The sequence below is a fragment of the Astatotilapia calliptera genome, chromosome 18, assembly GCF_900246225.1.
Source record: "Astatotilapia calliptera chromosome 18, fAstCal1.2, whole genome shotgun sequence".
Lineage (NCBI taxonomy): Eukaryota > Metazoa > Chordata > Actinopteri > Cichliformes > Cichlidae > Astatotilapia > Astatotilapia calliptera.
Window position 1 is genome coordinate 27,034,841 of NC_039319.1, and position 18,614 is coordinate 27,053,454.

General features: G+C 40.7%; 2 protein-coding genes across 2 annotated transcripts; one reads left to right on the forward strand and one right to left on the reverse strand.

Moving 5' to 3' along the window:
- The first annotated feature begins 885 nt into the window (after positions 1-885).
- Positions 886-7,204, forward strand: LOC113010039 (caspase-8-like). The gene is made up of 8 exons (XM_026148822.1): positions 886-1,742; positions 2,205-2,249; positions 5,048-5,106; positions 5,205-5,243; positions 5,338-5,446; positions 5,601-5,728; positions 6,098-6,477; positions 6,937-7,204. The coding sequence occupies exons 1-8, from the start codon at positions 1,493-1,495 to the stop codon at positions 7,070-7,072; spliced, it is 1,146 nt and encodes a 381-aa protein (XP_026004607.1). The 5' UTR covers positions 886-1,492; the 3' UTR covers positions 7,073-7,204.
- A 3,132-nt stretch (positions 7,205-10,336) lies between these two features.
- Positions 10,337-18,614, reverse strand: LOC113010038 (caspase-8-like). Its single transcript, XM_026148821.1, has 9 exons — positions 18,584-18,614; positions 15,818-15,947; positions 15,689-15,723; positions 15,537-15,597; positions 15,358-15,416; positions 15,038-15,152; positions 14,747-14,874; positions 11,426-11,820; positions 10,337-11,053 (listed from the first exon to the last, which is right to left on the reverse strand). The coding sequence occupies exons 2-9, from the start codon at positions 15,921-15,923 to the stop codon at positions 10,903-10,905; spliced, it is 1,050 nt and encodes a 349-aa protein (XP_026004606.1). The 5' UTR covers positions 15,924-15,947; positions 18,584-18,614; the 3' UTR covers positions 10,337-10,902.

The window sequence follows — 18,614 nt, forward strand, 5'->3', positions numbered from 1 at the left end:
TCACTGAACAAACAAACAAACTGCTCTCCATTATGGACAAGCTTCACTCCCGCTCCACTCCACACTCTCCTTCTCCCACTGATGCCATAAAGAGCGCTTCAGGAAATCATTCCATTCTTTAAATATATCTGTATAATAATCCTTCACTCTGTGACCGGTGAACACACCTGTCAGGCACAAGATCCCAAACATATTTTCTATTATAGTTTCATCCAGCTGTTTTTCTTACATTTATAGTGCACATATCATTTATTAATGCAATTTGCACTCTCATAGTATAAGGCTCTTACTGGGGACCTGTGGCACTTTTATTTTCACTGTGTTGTTATTGTTGTGTATTGTAAACTGTACTATTTTTTCACCCATTACATTAAAACACATCCATGAATGAAATGTATTCTTCTTTTTGTTGCTTAGGGTGTAACCAGAAAAACATTTCACTGTACCCTGTTCTCTGGAACACTGACATTATTTTTTCATGACATGGTTCTACTTTGTTGTTATGCAGTTTACATTTTCCTTATGTATATAAGCTTTCACTTTCAATTTACAGTCATTACACAGTCCACTGATTTTTTTCTGAAATGTTTTATATGCTGGGAAATACATTACTTATACATCCGGACCTTGCTCCCTCTCATTTGTACAAGAGTACGCAGTTCCTAGTTAGCCGGTGCAGCAGCAGTTTAAATTATTAGAAAGAAAAGCAAACAAATGGTGCTTAAAAAAGGAAGGAGAACAGAGAGCATGGTGAGTTTATCGCCTTTGGATTTAAGCGGTGGTGTCACTGACTTGTGAGCCCCGAAATATGAAAGTTGTTTGTGTTTCTCTAAAAGAATGAAATGTTGTTGTTAGCACTCATATCTTGAAAATATGCTGTTATACTGTAATAAACGGATGTGATGTATAAGGTGGTTGGCTGGAAATGAGTGATGAACGAGGAATTGTGTAACTGTAACTGTGCTTGTTACTTCCTGCTTGTGACTCATCCAGTGAGCTTTTGAGGACCTGCAGTTAATGGGCTTCTCTCATTTGTTCCATGCTGACAAACATCGCAGTGTCCTTATGTTACTTTAGAAAGGCTGAAATGTTTTGGGCTTGTGGTGGCACGGTTAAAGAAGACTGTGTAAGTTTAGCATAAACTTTGATAAAGGTGTCCGAGAGAGAATCGGAGATGCTGTGTTTGCTCCGATGCAACATGACAAAATAAATAAATAAATAAATAAATAAATAAATGGGCTTGTGAAACCACTACACTGAAATAATCTGTAAAAGTCGTGAAACAGACTGAGCTATTTTAATGAGTACTCGTGTCCATTTGCTTTCATTAGAGGTCTTCTGTTTCCAAAGGCATTTGAATGTATCTTTTTTTTTTCTCTTGACTATAGTTTCGAATTGCTCAGAAAGGAATTACGTAGTTAACTTCTCTGGCAACACACCAGGAAGCAACAGCGGTTACAATCAGAGGCTCAGTCTTGGATCTCGGTGAAGAATGGCCAAAACTATTAAATCCGCTTTGGCAGACACTCTGGAGAACCTATCAAAGGGGGATTTTAAGAGGTTCTGCCACCAGCTTCTGGACCGCAGAGAAGAGCCGCGGGTAAAACGCAACAGGGTGGAGGGCAAAAGCCGTCTGCAGATCACAGACGTGCTGGTGTCTACTTTTACCGAGGAGGGGGCTCTGACGGTGGTTCTCAAGATCCTGAAAGCGATCGGCTGCAATCAGCTGGCGAAAGAACTCGGTAAGATTAACGACTGTGATTCTGCATCGATAAAGTAAAGCCCGCACAGACGGAGGTCGGAGTTTAATGAGGACTGAGTGTTGGGCTACTGCATGCTACAGAGCGAAAACTTAACGACCGATTGACTAATAACGAGTAACTGGGCTGATGGCAGATTCGCACATTTATACAATAAATTAAATTAACTCCAGTCCCACAATACAATCTGGACTTAGACTTGTTTTAGTAATAATAATCTTATAAAATGTCCTGATCGCTCTGATGGAGCTGCTGGCTGCTTCATTCCTCTGTATAAATGTGCAACTGAAGCCATAATACGTGATGGCTGTGTGGGTCAGGTACTTTAATGAATGTAATATTACACCCATGTGTGATGTTTTAATATTACTGTTCTTCTCTGTGTGATCGACTGAAACACCATCACAGGGATCGGACTCTAACACCGTGTCTTCATTTTTGCAGAGGATGCTACAGGTGGAAACTTCTCAAAACCTGATCCCGGTGACAGTGAGTTTCTGCTCTCTTTTACCTTTCCGGCTATGAGACGTGGCTGATTTACTGTTTTCCTTTACTCTTTACCAATATTTCACAGTATAGACAAGCGCTACTTTTGACAACAACATTTGAGTTAGTTTTAATCTAAAGTCTAAATTCTTTTAGCTTTAGTCTGTGAACGCGTTTTCATGGGAGCGCGGAAGCTTTCTCTGCCCCTCACACCCTGATTATCGACAGCAGATCAAATTGCGCGTAAAAGGGGAGTGACTTATTGGATCGCTCCACCCATCTCTATACACAGTTAATGAATTCTGGATGAGTTCTTGTCTCTCCAAAACATTCTGTTCTCGATTTTATTAGTTGAGTGTCAGTACATTTAATCATAGGTATTGTCCTCGTGCATTAATTAATTAGGGCAGGGATAGCTCAGTAGATAAAGTGGTCACCCCATGATCGGAAGGTCGGGGGTTCGAATCCACTGAACGGCTACCCTGAGGTACCCCTGAGCAAGGTACCGTCCCTACACACTGCTCCCCGGGCGCCTGCTTAGTGGCTGCCCACTGCTTCACTGAGTGAATGGGTCAAATGCAGAGAAAAACAAGTAATTTCCCCATGGGGATCAATAAAGTATCCATTATTATTATTAATTTTCATTTAGTTATTGTTTTGGATTTTTTTTTTTCCATTTTCTTTTTTATACAGAAAAAACCCAACTAACCAGGTCTGCTGGTTGTTGCAACAGCTCAGTGTTGCTAGCTTTAATTGACAAATATTGACGATTTGTGTTGAAATAAGTAGTTAGAAATACTACTACTTAGTTATTAATGGTTACTGATCATCTGAACATTTAACCACAGTTCAGCTGGTGCACCCTGCTCCAAGTCAGGTTTAAAAATCAGACACAAATCCACAAAAATAACTTCAGAAAAGTCTCAAAGCAGAATCTTAAAAAATATTCCTAATTTTATTAGCAATACAAGTATCAGCTCAACAGCTGACCGCTCAGACACTCACAGGTCCTCTGCCTTTCCAGAAGTAGGACCTCACCTCCATTTGACTGGAGCCCTCATGTGATAGAACATGCGAGGGAATCAGAGAGAAACAGAGTTGCACATCCAACCTGAACATGATCTCAGACACAACATTTCTCTGTGTGTAATTACTATGCTGAAGTAACGAAGCTTGGTTAGGCTTAGGTAGAAACAGGGTGTCAATGATATGTAAGTTCTTCAGTTCAGGGAAAGTACTTTAAATGTCTTCATCAGTTTGCAGGAAGTTGAGGAAAGTTCTGCAGGTATCTTCTGCTTTACTCATGATCTTATCCACAAGCTCAGTATGTCCCACCACATCTTCCCTGTTGATACTTTCAGTATCTGGAGAAATGTTTGTGTGCAAGGACACAAATCAGTGTTGTGTTCCTGTGACATTGAGTCACAGGCCCACAATGAGCTTATTCACTGTTACAGAGTGAGACGTTACATGCTGGCCATGTTTATAGTCTTATTTCCCAAAGGCCCAGGTCACCAAGGTGCCGGGAAAGGACACCAGCTACTCCAGGAAGAGGTACAAGCAGGTGATGAGGAGAAGCGAGTGAGCAGGGCCATAGGACTCAGGCAGCAAGGAGCATGGACAAGGTGGGAGAGTACCTTGCAGCGCCAAGTCATCATGCAGGAACCCAGACTTCCACCAAGTACGATTCCTCGTGCAGGAAGTATACAGCACCCTACCAAGCCCAGTTAACCTCCATGTGGGGGAGAAGAGTGAGACATCAGACTGTCCGCTGTGCTCTAGAAGAGGCACCCTAGAACACCTCCTCAGGAGCTGCCGAAAGGCCCTGGCTGATGGTCGGTATTGTTGGCGTCACAACCAGGTGCTTAGAGTAGTACCTGAGCAAGCACCATCACGCTCCAGAGAAGGCAATTTCTTTCATTAAGGCTGGAGAGAAACCCAGGTGTGTCCACAGTTAACAGCTGGCCTCCTCAGCACAGTCTCAGATTGGCAGCAACAGGCTGACCGGGGTAAACAGCTAAAATTCCCCCAGCACATCTTAAAAACTTCCCTCTAGCCACACATGATCATCACTTCTGAGGCCTCAAAACAACTGATTATGCTGGAACTTACAGTGCCCTGGGAAGAGCGGATCAAGGAGGCCAACGAGAGGAAATGCGCTGAGGACCAGGAACTAGTGCAGGGAAAGGGGTTGGGAGACATTCTATGAGTCCATAGAAGTGGGATGAAGGGACTTTGCAGGTCAATCACTCTGCAAAGTCCTCGGCCGGCTAGGTGTGGGTGGGCCAGCCAAGAAGAGGGCCATCCAGGCTATGAGTGAAACTGCAGAGAGAGCCACAAAGGTGGCTGTGGATAAAGAGAGCGGATCTGTGGATAGCTATTGGTACGCAAGTTGTGGCCTGATCACCCGTGACTTGGTCGCCAGGGTGAGGATGTATGATTTTGCGAGTCCCGAAACACCTGATTACTCCAGGATACATCGCCGAAGATGCATACCAGTGCATCCAGGAGATGTTTCTTGCATAGTTAATGTTAAAAATATTAAAAAGTACATATGAAGTTTTTCTAAAGTTTGGGTCACTGAGGGCACTTTTGTGCAGCCTCTTAGCATTATATGAGGATCTGAGAGTCAGAGACAGATGTTACTTTGCTGCATGAAGCAGTGCAGAAGCCGGATCAACAACTGGCAATTATTTTAGAGAACTACACACAAAGTACAGGATGCACTTCCATATACCAGAACATGTACGCATGAAATTGTACATGTTGGTAACACCATCGAATGATTGTGATCATTACAGGGGCCCGGCATCCACAGCAGCAGTTCAAGTTACATCCTGACGTCAGCATGGATATTGAGGTATATGTGTGTGTATATGTGTGTCTGTAAATGTGTGTTTCTGAGCAGTTAATGTTGCAGTTTGTCAGTTTGCTGACCGCTGTGTTTTATTCCCACAGAGGACCCATGAGCCACGGCCCACTCCTCCTCCTAATGAGGTAATTCATTCACAGGTTCTCATGCTTTCATTCATTCTTTTGTCACATCAGTGACATTTATCATCAGTCTGTTTTCTGTGTTTGTGTCCTGTAGTCAGACTACTACACTCTGACTCATAACCCACGTGGTTGGTGCGTGGTCTTCAACAATGAGATCTTCACAGGAGGTCTGAATAATCGAAAAGGAACTCAGGAGGATGCAGGTACAGTTCTTGCCTTTAAACAATGACCTGATTTATCTATGACTGTTTTATCTGGAAGCTCCTGAGCCCTGTAACAATTAATGCATATATACGTATGCCATGACCATGTAATGTACTTATAATCCTTCTTTTGCTTCTTTTCTGTCTGATACAGATACTCTGAAAGAAGTGTTCACTCGCTTAGGTTTTCAAGTGAAGATACACAACAACTGTACTGCAGAGCAGATGAAGAAGAAAATAAATGATCTTGGCAAGAATAATTTCAAAAGTGATGATGCCTTGGTGCGTAGTCACACATCTTCAGAGTTGTAGTACTTCATACACATGCACTTATTTTGAAATTATTTTGAAAAAAGAGTTATCTGAGAAGGTAATACAAGCAGCGAGCTCTGAGGCTCTTACCATAAACATAACCTACAGACACTTTACCATAAAACCATAACTTCTCAGTATTACATTTACATTTTTTCAGCTATTGTTTATCATTTACTGTGCAGATATGCGGTATCAGGCTTCTCAAAAAGGTCTTAGATCAGCACATTTCTAAAAAATGTCACCGTGTAGTGCATGTCTCTGTGATTGTAACAGCAGCAACATGTCAGCAGTAGTGTTAGTATAAATAATAAAACATAGGTCTACCTCTGATTTAAGGTGGTGTTCGTGCTTTCACATGGAGAAAAGGGGTGTGTCTTTGGCACTGATTGGGAAAAGGTGCTCCTGAAAGAGCTGACGGACCCCTTTACAAGTGGAAGAGCTCCAACCTTGACAGGGAAGCCCAAACTCTTCTTCATTCAAGCCTGTCAAGGTGATGGATACCAGAAAGGATACCGTCCCTGCAGTAGAGAGGACGAGAACCGAAAAAAAGAAGCATGGCAAGCTGACGCTTCAATCCCTGATGAGACAGTGCCTGAGCTAGCAGACTTTCTGATCGGCATGTCCACAGTAGAGGAGTGCAAGTCCTTTCGAAACAAACGCACAGGATCTATCTACATCCAGGAGCTGTGCAAACAGCTGAAAATAGCAGCAGAAAGGTGAGTTAAAATGATTAGTTTCTTTATAACAGACCACACCACTGTCATATGGGAAGGTCGTAGTGCAGTAGTTTCCTACAGAGTAGATTTTTTAAAATGTCACATACAGTTAGGTCCATAGAATTTTGGACAAAAACAAAAATGTAGTCGTTTTTCCTTTTTAGAATACCTCAATAAATTTTCACACAATCATGATGTGACTCAAGTGAAGACTTTGAGCTTTGAGTTTTACAAAACAGTTTAACAGTTCCAAAATTACTCATCTTTACACAAACTCCACCATTTTCTGAGACTCAAAAGTAATGAGGGAAGGCAAATCAAATGCATCAAATCGCTGTACATTTCTGTCTGCCTGCTTTTGGTGCTTTCAGACATGGTGTTGGCATGAGTTGGGTGTTTTGTTAAAATTTTGAAACTATCCAAAATGTGTCCTTTTTTATTCTCATGTTGTCCTTGCAGCCAGGTGATGGACGATATCCTCACTGTCCTGACACGTGTGAACAGGGAGATCAGCAAAGGAGAGTTTTTATCCTACAAACAAATGCCGGAGCCCAAATACACTCTCACCAAGAAGCTTGTCCTCAAATATATATGACCTGACTGTGACCAAATACAACACTGCAAGTCTGCACAATTCCTGCATAGAAAAATGTTTTTCACCTCAGAATCATACATTCTTTCTTGGGCCTATAGTGCTATTTACCTAAATTAAATTTTTAATAGGAAAGACATGTTTGTTTGGTTTTTTGTCATGAAATAAAAAAAACATTAAAGTGGTTTGTATTATTTAAGCAGCTGCCAAAAAGAAACATTACAGGTAAAGGAGGTGCAGAGGTGCTCTGCCATGTCCACACTAATTCATTTTCGTTTGAAAACACATCTTTTTCTCTCTGTTTTGGCTTTCCGTCCACACTCAGATAACGTTTTTGGTGAAGGGAAACAGAGCTTTTTGAAAACGCTCTCCAAAGCAGATACATTTGAAAACGTTTTTGCGTCGCAGTGTGGACAGCAAACCCGGAGCCTTTACGAAAACAATGACACATTTTAGTCACATGATGCAGTCATTAAACTAAGATAGCGGAGGGCATTATACAGCAGTTGTTTAGTTTGCTCTCAGTTTTGACAGCCCTAATAAAGTTTAATATCAGTCTGTACATGTTCCAGATAGCTTTTCTTCAAATTCTTTCATTCTCACTCGCTTTTGCAACTTTGTACTTCTGTGTTAATCGCAGCAACAACGCCACATCATTGTCAGTCCATTAAAAAACAACTGTGTTTTTCCTCAACATTTTGCCGTGACGTTTCAAAGAGCCTAAACAGCGGACCGATATGATGCAGGTCGAATCGTCTTATGTTTCACAGATGTGTAAGCGGTTTTAGTCGTTTCAGCGTGGATGAACAACTGTTCGGAAACGATTGAAAATGATAGTGTGGACACTGAGTGTTTTTAGACGAAAACGGATTAGTGTAAGCGTAGTATAAATTTCAGCTTCAAACCATGACAGAGATACGCCATATAGACACTGTTGTACTTCCCTCTCGACCTCTGTACACAGTGACAACCACAGGTGAATGAGACAGGTTGTATAAAGCACTTTTGAGTACTCGGAAAAGAAAAAAGCGTCATATATAAATCACTCATCATTTGAACCAAAAAATTAGAATTTGGATCCGTCGCTGCATAAGACATGGACTGATTTCATTGCAGTTCTTGTGTAATCTTGCATGCCTCAACCCATTCTTCTCATCTGGGTGGACAGTCACCCTTCCACTAAGACTTTTTCTGATGATGCTTCAGTGAACAGAAGCTGGATAAACTGAAGGGCCAGATCTCTCGGGTCCTTTGTCGGGTCTTTGCTAGATTTTCTTCATATTTATTAGGGACATGACTTTCATATACTGTTGTAAATAGTTTTTAAAGGTCTGCTACATCCTCTTCTGTCCTTTTCATAAGGACACACAGTACACAATGCATCCAATAAATTTGAAGAGACGTGCTTTTGGAACAGGCTGCTAACAATAAATTGTCTAAAAATACTAACGGAAAAACATTTTTCAGGTCAGATACAAGGATTGGATTGAAAATGAGTGAAAAAGCAGCCAATGTCCACAAAAAACCCTTTGAATGACTTTCAGAAAGCCTATAGGATTAATGTTCAAGATCATTTTGAAAAATAACAAAGTTTGGCTACTTGGAAGCAAAACATAAAGAAATTAACGACTTGCACAGTACTCTATAATATATCTCACTTAAATCTTCCTTATGTTAAATCATGAATGAGCTGATCTGCAGAGGGCACATATAAAAGATGTTTTCAGGTTACCTCTGACGCATGTAAATATCAGCTTCATCATAACGCTGGCCTTCATTAGCCTGAGAGAAATTCAGCATATTTGATGAGCTTGTTTACATCACTTTGTAAAACTTCAGAATCCAAATAATAACAGCTCAAATTATATCAGGTGAAAGGAGTCAAAACTCTGCAAAGTGTGGAAGACTCGTGCGCCAGCAGCAGAGAGCACTTTAGGAGAGCGCGTGGATTCAGTAATGTGACACGCGAATGATGAAAATGAGTCTGCGCCTTTCAGGCCTCGCTGTGTGGGTGTGCCTTCAGAGAGACTCTTCCAGAGCCCAAATGGGTTAAAGATTGTGTTGAATCCCTGACCCGGAGTGGGCACTCCTCCCTTTTCCGGCTGCGGACCATGGCCTCAGATTTGGAGGTGCTGATTCTCATTCCCATCACTTCACACTCGGCGGCGAACCGTTCCAAGGCAAGCTGGACGCCATCAACTGACGAAGCCAACAGGACCACATCATCTGCGAAAAGCAGAGATGAGATCCTGAGACCACCAAAGAGAAAGCCTTCTGCCACTTGGCTACGCCTAGAAATTCTGTCCATTCTAATGGACCGATTCTGTTCATCATAAAAATTAAGAACAGAATCGTTGACAAAGTGCAGACCTGGCGGAGCCAAACACACACCAGGAACAAGTCCGACTTATTGCCGGCTATGCAGACCAAGCTCTTGCAACAATCGTATAAGGACTGAATGGCCAATAGCAATGGGCCAGACACCCCACACTCCCGGAGCACCCCCCACAGGACCCCCCGAGGGACATGGTCAAATGCCTTCTCCAAGTCCACAAAACACATGTAGACTGGTTGGGCAAATTCCCATGCGCCATCGAGTATCCTCGAGAGGGTAAGGAGCTGGTCCAGTGTTCCACGGCCAGGACGAAAACCGCATTGTTCCTCCTGTATCCGAGGTTCGACTAACAGACGAACTGTCCTCTCCAGCACCCTGGCATAGACTTTCCCAGGGAGGCTGAGGAGTGTGATCCCCCTGTAGTTGGAACACACCCTCCGGTCCCCCTTCTTAAAGATGGGGACCACCACCCCGGTCTGTCAGTCCAGGGGTACTGCCCCTGATCCTCACGCAACATTGCAGAGCGGTGTCAACCAAGACAGCCCTACAACATCCAGACTGCTTCATCTAACTGTCCATAGAATTCTATTCTATTCTATTCTATTCTATTCTATTCTATTCTATTCTATTCCATAAGAATAAACATGTTTACAGCTTATAAGCAACTATAAAGAAAAACAACAGCAGTCATTCCTTTAAAGAAAAAGATATTTTTTTTATAATTGTCTATAATTATATTTCTTTTTGTTTTGAGCCATTAAGTATAGAAGTTCATTTGTTGTGTATCATACACAGGACCTAACAAAATATCACGTTTCTACAAATAAAGAGTTAAAAACGATACATATGACAGTGAAACTTTCCTTTTTATTTATTTATTGAACTCATGTCCCAAAAGAAAGTCATTTGTTTATAATAATTGTCACCATATTTCTACTACTCTTATGTAATTTCTTTTGAAATTGTACTTAACATATATCTGTAATTAGTCATAACAAGTTATGGGTTGGATGCTTGAAAGTCTGAAACCAGAACATATAGAAGGTGAAGAAGTCTGAAAAGTTATTGCTGATTTTATTAGACCAGCAGCACCAAAAATATGATCTCTCGCCAACTTTACATATAGGACACAGGCACTTCTGCCTATATGTAAACACCAATAAAAACACAATAATATACATTTTATTAATCACTTCAGTGCCCAATTCAATGACATGTACACATTAAATGGCATTATTAATCAGTTTTTAAATGTGGAAGAACGATTTGTAAAACAAATGACCACCACTTAATCACAATTCAGCAGCGTATAATTATGTGGCAGAAGAAAGGAGAAATGGCATGTTAACAATTTCAGAAGCTAAATTTCATAACCACATTTTATATATTATGATATTTTCTTTGATTTTTGAGATGAGATTAAAATAGAAATTCATTCATACATACACGCTGTAAATCAGGCTCATCAAGTCTATGTGAATCTGGGAATTATTTTTGGTCACAGGCGGGTGACAGGTTTGAGGACGAGCTTCTTGGTGAGAGTGTATCTGGGCTCTGGCATTTGTTTGTATTTGTGGTTGAAAAACTCTCTTTTGCTGACCTCCCTGTTAACACGTGTCAGGACAGTGAGGATATCATCCATCTCCTGACTGCAAGGAAAACATCAGAAACACACTAAAAATAACAACTTGAATTTTTGGAATACTTGAAACATTGAGCTTTCTGATGTTTTACATAAGCACATCTTACATCACCAAAAGCAGACCTACAGATATGCACATAAGTATAGCTTTCTAAATATCTTTTATCATTGCAAAAACTATAAAAACAGTTTATAACAGTGTGCTATAAAGATGTCAGATTGTGTCACTTTACATGACAGTTGTGCCTAAGTAAAGTATAAATAAAATTAGGCTTACTTAAAATGTTTTCTGTATGTCAACAAATAAATTGTGAAATGTGTCATATATTACAGTTTTCTTCCAAAGTAGCATTTTATCCTATTAAACTATTTCTCTCACCTTTCTGCTGATCTTGTCAGCTGCTTGCACAGCTCCTGGGTGTAGATACATCCTGTGACTCTGTTTTGAAACGTCACGAAATCCTCCACGGTGGCCATGCCTATCAGAAAGTCTGCTTCTGAAGGCATTGTCTCAATCTGTCTCCCCGGGTCTGCATTTCCTTCCAAGAAGAATTGTGTCTCCCTCCCATCCTCTTGAGGCCCCAAGCTGCAGGGACAGTATCCTTTTTGTAATCCTTCACCCTGACTTGCTTCAATGAAGAAGAGTTTGGGCTTCCCTGACAAGGTTGGGACTCTTCCACTTGTAAAAGGGAGCATCAGATCTTTCAGGAACACCTTTTCCCCATCGGTGCCAAAGACACACCCCTTTGTTCCATGCGAAAGCACGCATACCACCTTAAATCAGAGGCATATTGGATAGATGTGGTGTTAAGAACAAAAAAATGCAAAAGGACACATGGTAGTGAATTTTGTGAAAAGGATAAAAATAGCTGTGGTGACCACATACTTTAAGAAGAAGGTAGAATATAAGGAGAATTATAAGAGTAGAGAAAGGTTCACAAAGGTAAACTACATCTTGTGCAGAATCGTAAAGAGAGAGGATACTGCAAGGTGGTGTCAGGGGAGAATGTAGCTAGGTAGATTTAAATGGTACTCTGAAAGTTAAGTTTAGAAATGAAGAAGGGGAAGTGAATGAAGCCAAAAGCAAGGATTAAGTGAAGAAGAAGGACATTGTGCAGTATATAGGCAGATGTTATATGAACTATCAGGGCTGCTTATCAACCTCTGGTCAGTAAAAAGGTAGTACGAATGTTGGTAAATGATACTAAATTAACTAATTCAAAACTGACAGTTGCCCTGGACCCAACCCTGACGTATGCAATGAGTTAGGGATGCAGCTATCAATTATTTTTGTAATCAACTAATCTATCGATTATTTCATTGATTAATCGAGTAATCTGTTAACCAAATAAATCATGAAAAATTAGGTTTAAATTTTTTGGTGAAAAATTTGTTCATGGCAGTCAGTGTTGGGGAGTACTGAATACATGTACCGGCATTACGTATTTAAAATGCAAAATAAGTGTAACTGTTTTTCGATAAAGTTACCATTTAAAAAGGTAATAGTCAGAATACAGTTACTTTGTAAAAACAGATGGATAACACGGTGGTCTTTTCCTGTTTCATATTGTAGGCTATCCCCTCTTTACTTTTTGGTAATCCATACCGGTGGAAACCCAAATAAAACGTGCAATAAGAGGCTCTAATGCCTGGGTCTCAATCTCGCGGCCCATGTCACCTCTACTTGCGGCCCGCATAATGACGTGAAGAAATATTTTTTTAAAATTAATATCCAAAGAATGATTTAATATGAAGGCAATATGAGCAGAGTGTTACAGGCATAGCCCTAAAGAATGTAGCCTAATGGCCAGTGTAGTTCGTGTTGCAGGGAGAATGTGTGGGACTGCCCCTGGTGTTATGTGTGTTTGTGAGCACGAGGAAGGGAGAAAAAGGAAAGTCAAAAAGTATGAGTTGCTACCCACCAGAAACGGGAGATGGAAGCATGTAAATATAATAATAACCGCTGCAGCCAGTGCAGAGTGCCTGACGAGTCCAGTTGTAAGGGGTCATGACTCGACTGCACACTGGGTTTGCCGCCTCCAAAACAATAATTTCCATTGGAGCAGCCCTTCAATGCCTCTCTCTGTCTCTCGCTAGCAAATTTGACCCAGACAGTAAAGCTAGTTCCCGGCTATGAGCCCGACACGGAACCCGACATATTAGCCAGAGGTCCCTTTACTATGGTTCGGAGCCACGGACCTGGCCGAGGTATAAGAGAGTACAAAAATAAATAAAACAATTTTCACTAGCAGTCAAAAACTAATGTGTACACTTGTGTCTGCATTTTTATTTTGTTAAATACGAGCAAAATGACAGCAGAAGTGCTGCCACATGTCTGGCCAAAAGAGGGTACCAATTTGTTTATTTGGTAGTTCAATAAAAGGCTTCAGTTAAGACTGTGAAAAAAATTGGGTTCACGTTTGCAGTTTTGTCTAATTATGCAATATTTGAAATAAAAACAAACAAACAAAACACTACATTTTCAGATGTGAGTGAAGTTGGCCCCCCCACCTTCTTCAAATCCAACAAAAGTGGTATCAAACGTTTGTGCTACGTTTGTGCTGCAAAAATTTTCGTTTGTGCTGCTATTATTTTTAAGATATTAATAAAAATTTCTAGAGGTCAGAGGTCAACCAGCCCCCCCACATTAATTAAATCAAACAAAATGGGTGTCAATCAACTGTGCTACGTTTGTGCTGGTTTGTGCTGCTAAAATTTTTGTTTGTGCTGCTTCTGTTTTAAAGAAAGAAGACAGCTTCAGCTTACCGCATCTTATATCAGTTGCACCGAAGTAGCTGTAAGTAATCTGGGCGCTACAGCTTTAAGCAGAGGTTAAGATGGTTCTCTTAACCTCTAGTGTCCACCATCTGGTTCAGGTGTTACCACCACCAAAGGCCCTAACCATCTTTAAGCCACAGGTCAGTGCAGCAGCTTCAGCAATGGAGGTGGTCCATTCGGACTTAATGTCCCCAGTCTCCCTCGGGATGGGTCAAAGCTCAGCCGGACCGTGGCCTCTGCCAGGTGTTCCCAGTGCACCCTCACTATATGTTTAGGCTTGCCAGGTCTATCCAGCCTCCTCTCCCACCACCTGGTCAGAATCACCACCAGGTGGTGATCGGTTTACACCAACACCAGACTGAGACAGAGTCCAGCCCCTCTCCAGGAGACTGGTTCCAGAGCCCGATCTAGCGGGTACATCTCGACTTCACGCAATATATTCCATATCCTATTCGCTAGTCTCGGTAGCCAAGGGTCTGTCCACCAGGGTTTCCGCCCCTGGCTGCCAACCAGCACACAATGCACCTGACCCCTATGGCACCTCCTGTGGGTGTTGGGCCTACAGGAGGGTGGGCCCATGTCCCTTTTCGGGCTGTCCCAACCAGCCCACATAGACTAAGGCCTGCCCACCAGACACTCACTCTTGGGCACCCTCCCCAGGCCCGGCTCCTGGGTAGATCCTGGTAACCCTATGCTGGGAAACTGTGCCCTGGATATTCTGCTCATAGGGGTTTTTGAATTGCTCTGTCTGGTCCCTCACCCAGGGCCAATTTGCCATGCAAAACTTTACCAGGTTACAAAAAGTCCTTGGCAACATAGCCTCTGGGATCACTGGGAGATGCAAATCCAGGGATATAAAATAAATTAAGAATATAGAATGGTGGTTGAGGATACAATTCCAAAGATGTATGAATCTACTTACCAAGGCATTATCATTCACAAAATTCTTCTTGCTGTACATTCTTAATTCATTTCGTATTTGTGCTTCAGTCAGGTTGTTGTGTATCAGCACTTTAAAGCCTAAGCTTGTGAACACTGTGTTCAGAGCATCTGTGCCATTTAGAAAAGAAACAAATGAAGGTATAGCAGTAGATTACAAAACCAAAGAATATCTGATCTGTATGTGCAGCAATTGTTGCAGGTCTCAGTGCTTCTAGTTAAAACAGTCCTACATAAATCAGGTCATGATATGGTTTGAAGGTAAGAACTCTACCTGCATCCTTCTGAGTTCCCCTTCGAGCATGTAGACATGTTTCAGTAGTGAAGGTCTCATTATTGATGATCACACATAAACCATGAGACGTATGAGTCAAAGTGTAGTATTCTGACTACAGGACACAAACAAAGAAAATGTGAAGTATTATGTTTTTACATTAATATAAATGTTAGTGTTCCGACAAAAGAATGAATGAAAGCATAAAAGTCTGAATTTATTATTAATCCTTTATTTATCCAGGTAAAAAATCTCATTGAGATTAAAAATCTCATTTCCAAGAGAGACCTGGCATCATAGCAACAAAATGAATGAACTACCTGATCAGGAAGAGAGATGGGCTGTGATCGTGCATCAGTGTAAATAATCTCTCCTCTGCCTTAGAGACAAAAGAACAACATATTTACATGTTCAGTATTATGACAAAATAATAAAAACCAGAGTGACTGTAGGAATTCCTAAAAAATAACTACAATTTTTTCTGAACAGAGATACTTACAACTGCACTGAGTTTCAGTTACAGACAGAGGAAGATGGGATTCATTTGTGTTAAAAAACCTCTGTGGGAATAAACATCACAGTGATCAGCAAACTGACACACAGAATTAAATGTTCAGAAACACACAGACAGATACAGTTGTCAATACTGACATGAGGAGGTAACATCTGCTGCTGCTGGGGGACTCCTGTAACGAGTACAATCATTTGATGATGTTCACAGAAACACACTGTTTACATCTAAATGTTTTTCTGTGGTAAAGTGAAAAATGTCTCTCTTACCTTGAATGTAGTTCTCTACAATCATTGCCAGCTCAGGATCAATCTCTTGGAGTATTTCATGCAACACACTGACATTTTTGTCTGATATTAAATCTTTCTTTTCCATCTGAGCAAACACATCCAGCGCTGTCTGGAATTAACAGCAAAGATGGTTTTAGTTCACAGAGGCTCTTGTAACAGGGCGGCCCTTAGCAGCTGGAAACACAGTGAGATGGACCAAGGCAGAAGTAGTGGAACAAAGTATTTATTTGCCATACAGCTCTCCTTACAACAATTAACTTGTCGAGCTTCTTCACAGCACAAAAATAATCTGTCTCTAATGACAACTGGCAGCTTTAATATGTTCAGCTGTCACCGACTTAGAGTTGGATGTCTCGAGACCGGTCTCGAGACCACTTTTACGTGGTCTTGGTCTCGGTCTTGGTCTCGACGGACTTTTGTCTTGGTCTCGGTCTTGGTCTCGATGGACTTTTGTCTTGGTATCGACGGACTTTTGCCTTGGTCTCGGTCTCGCTGTTTCGGTCTTGTGTTCTCAAATCGACATAGTGTTCGGGAGATTTGAGTCAACCATCAGCGGAGCGGGGGGGTGGCTTACTGGGCTTAAGCCCGGGTCATTTTTTCAGAAGCATGGGGTCTTTTGGAGTGTAATTTGTTAGTTAGATGCCTGACTGACAACTGTATAAAACAAAAACAACACACGAAGCACAGAGCGCACCGTCGTAAATTCCCCCTAATATTGGTATGATCCGAGCTCAGGCACTAGGCGACTGAGCACAGCACCCATGTGAGCGAGGGGGGAGAAGCTGCTCCTTGCGAGTTTGCTGCAGACAGAGGAGAGCTTAAGTTTGACCAGGTACCAAAGCAAATCATTCGTACTGAACTAATAATGTAAATATGACGGTGTATCACAAAAGATTGATATCAAACTGATCACTTGGTTGCGTTACTTGCTCTTCGAGTGAATCAACAAATGGATAAATAAAAAGCCGAACAGCAATGCTGATTTTTTAGAGAGTCTTAGCTTACATTTCATATTTTCAGTTGTTTCCCTCCACGGATAAACAAACTCTCTAAATCGGTTTCAATTGTGTACTGATGTACACAACAATGGACATAAGGAGCTTCTGTCAAAGAAAAAACTCAGGTAGATGTTATTTTATATATTATGCTTTGGATGTTGTTCAGTATATCTATGCAAAACAAGAGGAATTTCAATACACAACAGTATATTCACAGTTGAAACCAGATATTTACATACACTTTATGGAGAAAACATAAAAACTTTTTTTTACTGTTAAACATCAATTTAGAGTAAACTTTTGTTTTAGATAAATAAATGTTGAAATATCTTTTGAATTAGTTAAATGTCAGAATAAAAAGAGGGAGCTGTCTATTTTAATCACTTTCATCAAATTTAGGAGTACATATACACTAAGTTTATTGTTAATTAATAGGAAAACTCCAGACGATTCCATTCTGAGCTGAAGAAGCTTCTGATAGGTTAGTAGAGTCCATGTGAGTAAACTGGTGGAACAGCTGTGGATGCATATAAGGCAAAACACAGAGCCTGTTTCTTTGACATGGGAAAATCAAGAGATGTCAATCAAAACACCAGGAAAAGAACTGTGGAGCTCCATAAATGTGGCTCAATTTTGAATACAATTTGGTGCCATTTGCAATTAAGAAATACAGATAGTTTCTCTCTTTACTCTTAAAGTTAACAAATATGTTTTTTATATTTATCAATCTAAAAAAATAAACATTTAGTCTGATTTGATGTTACAATTAAAAAAGTGTTTGTGTTTTTATCTGAAGAGTACAAAAATATCTGGTTTCAACTGTATATTTGATGATGTTGGTGTTTGGCTTGATTGTCAGCACAAAGGGGGAGAGAGAGGAACAGAGAGGGAGAGAGAGGAACAGAGAGGGAGAGAGAGAATGACGACAGAACAGAGATGGAACAAGAGCAGGTGAGACACACATGTTAGTCAAATGGTTGTTTGCCAAAACTCATCAGAACATGTATCTCGTACCTAGTGTTTCTTTTTAGATACAATTTGTTACTTTTCAAATTCTATATTTATTAAGTTATGCAGGCTTGTTTGCACAACAAGGCTAAATAATTATATAAACTTTTCTCAATCTAAATATTGTACTTTGGTAGAATTAAAAAATAAGTGTAGTGCAGGTCTATGATGATTTTTAGTGCTACTATCATCTAGTTCTGATTCTGGTTCTGTCTTGGTTACTGTTGTAGTCCTGTTTTAATTCCGGATCAGTTCTGGGTCTGGTTGAATTGGGGTTTAGTCCCTGTGTCTTGATACAGGCCTGACTTTGTTCTGCCTTGCTGCTTAATTAAAAAGCTAGTTTAAGGTGTCCTGCATATGTCTATAGAATAGCATCTGGCTGCAGTTTAAAGACTTTTTTTGTCTCTGTCTCGGTCTTGGTCTTGGTCTCGTCTCGACTCGGTCTCGTCTCAACTTGGTCTTGCTCTCGATACCCTCTGGTCTTGGTCTTGTCTTGGTCTCGGATTAGGCGGTCTTGACTACAAGTCTACACCGACTTAACCATTATTCCACTCTCAGGTAAATTCTTAAATCCCAACCTTCCACCACAGTATACAATATATTAATTAGAATAAATAAATACATAAATACATTTTCACATTTACATATTAATAAATATTTCACACTTTAATGTTACACCAAACCCACTATTATAAAAACCCAGAAACCCAAGCACAAAGATTCACCACACTCTCTTTACCTATGGTCTCTCCCGGAACCTTTAAATGGTG